The sequence below is a fragment of the Acanthaster planci genome, linkage group LG02 (genome assembly GCF_054643075.1).
Source record: "Acanthaster planci isolate LZ-2023a linkage group LG02, COTS_SCS, whole genome shotgun sequence".
NCBI classification, from domain to species: Eukaryota; Metazoa; Echinodermata; class Asteroidea; order Valvatida; family Acanthasteridae; genus Acanthaster; species Acanthaster planci.
This window is the reverse complement of record NC_141778.1, coordinates 29,967,429-29,975,192: the sequence shown is the minus strand read 5'-3', so window position 1 is coordinate 29,975,192 and position 7,764 is coordinate 29,967,429. Positions and strand designations below refer to the sequence as shown.

Here is a 7,764-nt window from a genome sequence, read left to right as displayed (position 1 = left end):
CATACCAGGTGTGCATGCCTGTCGTGGCGCCTGCGCCTATTGCATTAACACAGTATTCCTAACCAAATGGTGCTAATGCAATAACGTTTTACGTGTATTTCATGCTCGCGGCGCTTTAAGATCTTCGGACTAGACTGGACTTCTGTTGGCAGACTTTCCGCTGACTACAGGCCTAGTACTGGAACAAATGACGTGAATAAAAAAAAAGAGACATACTGTTTTATACTGAAACAATTCGTCAACCTAGCTCTTCAGTTCTTTATTCGTAAATTCCAACAAAAAGTTACTAGGCATAAAACTGCACGGAATTTATAAGCACTGTGTCTGGAACCAATGTTCCGTGAACGGAACCCGGCTCAGCCCACAATACAATCTATCCCATTATTAAAGCATAACGTTAAAAAGGCGTCATACACAGTACACTACATGCTATGTGTGTGACAGCAAAATTTCCCCTTAAAATGCCCTAACCTATCATTGTACCATTGTGTGATTTATATCTTTTTAAATTCCGATGTAAAAATTAAAGAAAACGTTAATTATGACACTTCATAAGTGTTTGTTTCCTATTCACAAAAATATACATTTTTATGGGAAAAAATATGTACAATACTTGTACCAGATGTCTTGTACAGTGACATTATTTCGAAGTCGTTTCCCAAGTTTTACTAAAACTATTACTCCAGTTTTCTCAATTAAAAACGTCCTCTACAATTTCTGATAGCTTTTGCGTTTGAGGAATCTGGTAAATACAAAACCCAGTTATGTCAGCATATCAACAAGCTTTGATTTTACAAAGCAAGTTCTGTTTTAGCATGTTTACATTGTTGAGAATTTTTGGGTTAACAAAATCCACGTCCCTCAGAAAATAATTCATTACTTTGTTTCAGAGAAAAGGTATCTGACTATAATATGGTTGCCCACACACAGCAGTGATGGCACTTGGCTTGAATGTCATGAACAGTGATACACTGATCATTATTTTGTAGTAGCCAAAGCCAACTACTTGTCAATGAAGTTAAACTACACAAGACTCAAAAGTAGTTTCCATCAATTTCTAAAAAAAAACCCCAATTTTTTGTCTATTGCACCATTTAAAGAAAGTTACAGTGTTCATGGTGGCATTTTAACTTCTCAACCAAATAACTTAAAAACAGGAAGGGAAAATAAGTTTGGACAATTGCTAATAACGGAAACAAAAGTACTTGAAGCCATTTTTTTTTGTCAATGTTAACGAGACGTTACAAATTATGCTACAAAGGAATTACCAAACATGGGTTCAGTCTCACAATTCAGTTTGATTTCTGCATCCAGAAGCATTTCACAGCCCTTGCCTTTGAAACAAATCACTCTGAATTCAGGAACGTGTGCTCCGTGAAAATGGGCCTCTAGTTGAAGTCCTCCAAAATCTCGACCTAATACTCTCAGATAACGACGGCAGAAAAACCACAGTTTCACAACAACTCAGAAAACTCAGAAACTGAATGTTCTTTTGGCACTAAAAATGTCTTTCCAAATACATGTACCAGCTAAAAAAGTTACCAACACAAGTTAATGTACAAAGTCATGAAATGGAAACCGTTAAAAGCTTTCAAATGGTCTTCTGTGCTACACTTTCCTGAAGTACTTCAAACCAGGTTTCCAACTTATCAATATTATTACAGATTAGGTGTTGTTTCAATTTGGAAACAAACAGTACTGCTTGGAGAAAAAAAATCAAAAGCAACACAAAAACTTTCAACCGCGTTGTATTGTTGAAAACACTTCATTCACAGAGGCAGCACATTTAGTTTACTCTACGGCTGCTTGATGTGGCAAGACACCCATATTTGGTCTGTTTTTCTTCCTGATAAGCACAGAAATAAAGCTTTTCCACTGAACAACTCTGAATTATGCGACTCTCTAGTGAAAGAGAAATCCCCTTATGCTTAGATATAAACACGGAATATTCACACCAATATGTGTTACTTTTTTCCATCCAAATTTGCATTATCAGTCATACATCAATGAAAAAGGAAAAAAAAAATTTGGTATTAATTACTGGATATCACTGGATAACTAATCTTTGGTTGTGATTTCTATAAACACTGAGAATAAATTACTCATTTAAATACATGAAACTTTTCGCAAACATCTAGTATAAAAAAGGATCTAGTATGCATAATTTAATATAATCTTGCCTGAATTTGAGTTTTCAAGCAAGCAAGCAAACGTTTTGGGGTCAGCCTCTTGAAACACCGAGTAAATTTGGTGCATAGCCTTTCCTAGAAATAAATGAAAAAAAAAAAATCCTTTCAAGTCACTGCACTGAAAATCACAGACATGTATGCTATTCAAACTTTTGTTCAAATCATTCTTGTTGTGGGGAATGCCATCATTTTGTGATACTTTTCGGAAAACGACCTCGTGCTCAGGATTCTCTTCAAAGAACGCAAAATTACATCAGTGTGGTCCATGCGGTTGGAAAATGTACTCGCACGTGAATCGAAACACGTACAGACTCAACTAAGGACAGTACTCGGGCTGTCCCTGTTTGATTCAGGGAGTACAAAATGGCAATATTTGTTACAATGTTGGGAGGAAAAAACAGAGGGGCAGTGGAGGGTTCATTTTTGAAAAGCTGCATAACAAAATTACCCCCAAAACATGTAAATATTTTCTACCACAATAAACCAATTACAGCCAAAGGTTCCATTGGATATGTACAAAGCAATTTCACCGAGTGACATTCTAATGCCAGGCAGCTCTCACACACATCAGAATGCTGCTGACCTCATTTCACGCTAAGCACGTAAAACCCTGCTTAGCGTATTTACACTGTAAGCAGATATCAGGGAATACCATTCACAAATTGCATGCTATCACCCTTTAGTTTCTGGGTATCAGCAAAGTAGTACGCTTAGCGGGCTCTCAGCTGGAAGATGATTAGGCATGCCCAACACAGTGAAGGAATGAAGTACAAAACGCACACACACGCAAACACCCTGTTCACAATTAGCCCATAGGATAATATTGTGGACAAACTCATATGACACGTCAAACAGATACAAGATGATATATATATATAGTTATATATTTACACCAAAACGTGATTGGCAATACATGTACATACTTTACTCTGGGACAGAAAAAAAAAACAAGCTTAGTGCCTTCTGCTTGGTTCTCTCTGCATGAATATAATTCTTGAAACGTGGAATACCAAAGTTTACAGTGGTTACGATTGAAATGAGAGAGTAGAACAAAACGTGACAAAACACTTTACTCTTCTCCAATTACCTAACCATCCTTTGTGGTTTACTTTTCGGCTGTTGCATCAGGCGTGCTGTGCTCGGCACATGAGCTCAACACACGAATCTGTACAATATCGCTTCTTGGTGAGATGCAACTTGAAGGAAGTTTATTGAAGAAACACTAAAACCCCAGAAATGAAAATTAAAGCACGTCTACTGTGGCTTCCAAAAGAGAACCAACAAAATTCTTTGGATGTTACGCCTATTAAGAGAAGAGAATCTTCAGGCACCAGATGACAGAAAAATCTCAATAACAAAAATCTGCAGTATTAAAAGAACATCGGCAAGGCTTTGACACACTTTGCACACATAGCTTACATTACAAATACATGAAAACGCAGACCTCCTTGAAGATTAAATGAAGAAACTCTATACTTTTTCCCGTTGCACCATGTAGGCACAATGTTTTTGTTTTGTTACAAACTTGTTAATGTTTACTGTAAAATTTACAGCTGTCTCTCTTACTACATGAAAGGTAAGCTGGGCCATCTGCCTGCCAGTCAAAACCCTCTAGAGGGCGCTACACTTAATTCAAGTCATTTGTTTAGTGCTGCCTTGGAAGCACAGCACACTTGGAATGATTTGTTCAAAGCAGAGTCTGCCTGATGCCCACAATAGAATATCTACAACCCCCCCCCAAAAAAAGAAAGCACCAAGTCAGCTCATTTGCCACCCCACTGGAGTTCCATCGGGGAAGAAAAATCATGCTCAGAAAGGCTAATCTCTGATTGGCCGGGAGACATTTGTGAGTCCCTGCATCCATTCCAATCACGCGGCTCAGCCAAATTATTCCTTTAATAGCCTCAGACGATGACATAGGTCACATGTTGCGGGAAGGACTGTCAGCATGGCACCGTTTTCTCACAAGAAAGCATTGGCAGAATTGTCTCAGTTGTGTAGCAGCCGCCAACACGACCGGGTCCTCAGATCCATTCATCTGACCAAAATGGGCACGTCTCGCCCGCCGCATCAGCTGGCCTGGGCCCCACTCTGTGACCCCTCGCCCTCTGGCCCGCCCTCCCCCTTCAGGCTCTCCCTCAGCGCCTGCAGCTGCTCCTCCCCCAGGGCAATGCGGTCATCCAGCTCCTGGGCCGTGATGCGCTGCCGGGACCGCATGGGCACAAAGTGGCAGAAGTCCTCGTACTCCTCAGGGCTCAGGTGGTCCTGCAGCATGCTGCTGATCTGGACGTGCCGGGCATCGATGCTCTTTTTCAGCCCCTTGGCGTCCTCGTACTTGCCCATCAAATCCTCATGCATTTTCTGAAGATCGGGCTACATGAAACAAGAGCGGTGCAAACAATTATTAACATTATGAACTGCACGATTAAAGTTGCTGAAAATGAACAAGTACATGAAAGACCATAACGGATATATACACAGGGTGAAGTTTAAAATGAGATGTACCTTACCAATTAAATATTAAAACTAAGGTTTAGTCTGGGACTACAAAAGACCAGAAATTGGATTCCCGAGCCAAGGCTGGAATGTTACATATAACTCGGCAATCTCACGGCCAATTTTAGGTTCTTTCCCTTGAGCCATTCTTGATAACTAACTGAAAATATGCCGAGTCTCTCTCACCTTTTGTTCTTCCTCATCGTTGCCTTCCAGCCTGTCCAGCACGCTGTTCACCTTGGCCAGACGGCGCGACAGCGAGAGGAGCAGCTTTGTGACTCTGTCCGCATCGCCCACATACATCAGGTACTTGTCCACGTTGCTGGTCTTGCAGGACTTCCTCACATTTTCTGTGACTTGCCTGGTGGGGAAAATAGCATGAAGCACAGTGAGCGATAGTTGAGTGACACTTACCAACAAGGCTTGACAACCAGGCATTCACATCGGACGGGGTAGGTCTTAGCCCATTTTGGTGGCAACATGACGGCAACTGATCTGGTTTTTATGTTAGCCCACGAAACAGCCAATAACATGCATAAACAATTACTGTGTACATTCTGATCAAGTACTGGTGCCCAAACATATCTGTCATTGGTGATTACACAGTAATCACAAGACACTGTCCCTTTTTCATGAGAAAAAAAAGCAAGAACAGGCCAAACGCAATGAACAAACCTGCTCCTCAATGTTTGCCCCGATGGCTGACCTCAGAAGCAACTATTGCCAACATTCACTCTGATTCCTCATGTTATGTGTATAAAAAAGGGCAAACATTCCCCACACTGTAGCTCTGGTGAATGCCTCAGAAGTTCGCCCATAATGACCGACTTGGCCCTGATAGAGTACCCTTTTGCTCATTGGCTGGAAGAAACAATTGTAACCTAAGGTCTTGTTGCTGGGCAACGCTGTCATCTTTCCCGACTGCTTGGATCATCATGGCCACTACAACTCCACTGAGTGCATGTGCACTAACCTGCCAAGGTCCTCAATGTTGCTCATCTCCTTCAGGAGTTCTTCCTTCTCCTTTCTCAGGTCCGAGACCTTCCGGGCCAATCTGCTGATGAGCTCCTCCTGGCAAACAAACGAGATGCCCCCAAATTAATCAACTGTGACCTGACAGCCTGCCTGAACAACCTGAACCTAGACAAGTTTAGGCGTCTAGTTTCTCTGGTTAATGCAAAGAGTAGATGAGCACGAATACAACTACAGAAAAAAAAAAACCACAATGACAGTACCCTAATTTTGACCTAAAGCAGCAAGCGTCTGAACTGGACAAAAAATCAATTGCTGCTATCGATCAAGACCAAGCCATACATGCAAACCAATTGCTGGCTATGGTTGTGGAAAATGTTTGATCCAGGAAGTGATATATGATGCCATGTACAGCAACGGTCGACATTGTCACAAATTCAGTTAAAAGCACAACCAACAAACCATCGACAATGGTGTTACTGAAGAAGGTAGACATACCTTGCTTTCAATCATTTTTGGACAATCCCTTTACCTCCCAAGCTGTTGCTTAATCCAAATTTAAAAGTATTTCTGAACTGGGCTGTCAACGGTGAGTATGCGGTGATGGCCCAGACAGGTATGCCGACCAGTGTGTCCCGGACTGGCCTTTTTATCGCGAGCGACAACAAACAATGGGAAGGACTGCGGTGGACAGTTTCACACGCACATTCTACTTTCTGTGACCCTGACTTTACAAGCGGCATCGCCGTCGAGATGAGGTTTCACTGATAAAAACCCATCAACAGGAAAAAGGATTTCTGGTGCCGTCACTCAAGTGTTGCCCGGTGAAAAGACGTAATCGCATAAACAAAGCCCCCTGCATGAGTGACTCATACGTCTACACCGGGTTTCTGTTTGTTTCCTCCCCTGCTGCCTTAGTAGGGTAAGGTAATTAGGTCACTGTTCTTTCAGTGTCAACTACGCCGAACTTTCAGTACACGGTGAAGTATACTTGTACAAGGGCACTTCTACACTTTGACATCTAGTCAACTTCCTGGGTCACGAATACCAACAGTCTACTGTAATGTCTCAAAGAAAATCTGCCCCCTGTACAGGGAGTGAGAGATGACGCCGTGAAGGGATTTTTTTTATAATGTATACAATTCACAGTACTATCATTTCAGTTGAGATCAAACTGTTGTGTGGTTTGCTCCGATTTATGAAGAGAGAGTGCTGGATTTTGAGAATGATTCGTATGACTCAGTATTGCAAATGTCTTCCTGACTTTAAGACCAATTATTCAATCTGAACTCCCTACAACTGCCAGGAATTTCCAACATTTTCAAAATGCAAACAATTCTGCAATGGGTTTGCACAATTCTGTAGTGAACCGATAGAATTCATATCAACAGTGTTTGGAGACACACCGCTGCATGCCATTCCCTTATCTACTGCACAGTGTGAAGTACCAACAATCGTGTTTTCTGAAAACTTCAATTTGTCTTTTACTGGATCCTTATGGGCCGCAGTCTGCTTCATGGACACAAACCTTGGTCTTCCTGAGCTCTTCGCTGTCTCCCTGCACCACTTCGCTGGGGCCGCTCATGCTCTTGGCCCTCGTCAGCAGCAGGGCCTTGGCTGGCGAGATCTGGAGATACATGGAGCTGGACAGGGCGTGAGTCAGTGACTTGACGTCACACTCAGACCTGAGGACACAACAAGGAGATGATTTGGTGGGCAAAAATCAGGTAAACATTTTGCAGTTCTATTTTTGCGGGGTAATGCACTGACAAAAAAAACATGCTCTTGACTCTGCTTCCAAATAGTTCCATGACACTGAATAATTAGTTTAATATATGAGAGTGAGATACCGGTATATAGGTCTTTAGTATGGTGGCCCTGGAGGAACATTGCCTATCGTCAATATGGCAATGCCCCTCCAGGGCCACCATAGTTTAGCGATTACAAAAAAGGATGGAACCGAAAACAGCTTTTAAAGTACATCATTGTAACAACATGATATGCAGGTGTTGTTCAAATAAAAAGAAATCTATTCTAGGAAAACCTTAAAACTGTTTCAGTTTTGATAGCTGAAATGTTTAGGGTAAACAATGGCTACAAACAGTCT

The 7,764-nt window shown here is 41.7% G+C and overlaps 1 protein-coding gene across 12 annotated transcripts in view; it reads right to left on the bottom strand.

The window, feature by feature from the left end:
* Positions 1-218: 218 nt before the first annotated feature.
* The window catches only part of LOC110977222 (uncharacterized), a 114,520-nt gene continuing 106,974 nt past the window's right edge, over positions 219-7,764 (bottom strand). For all 12 annotated transcript variants that reach the window (XM_087133732.1, XM_022231140.2, XM_022231141.2 and 9 more), the window contains 4 exons: positions 7,186-7,342; positions 5,659-5,756; positions 4,872-5,046; positions 219-4,562 (listed from right to left, as the gene is read on the bottom strand). In XM_087133732.1, coding sequence (XP_086989858.1) covers positions 4,260-4,562; positions 4,872-5,046; positions 5,659-5,756; positions 7,186-7,342 — 733 coding nt within the window. In that variant the 3' untranslated portion in view covers positions 219-4,259. The remainder of the gene's footprint in view (positions 4,563-4,871; positions 5,047-5,658; positions 5,757-7,185; positions 7,343-7,764) is intronic.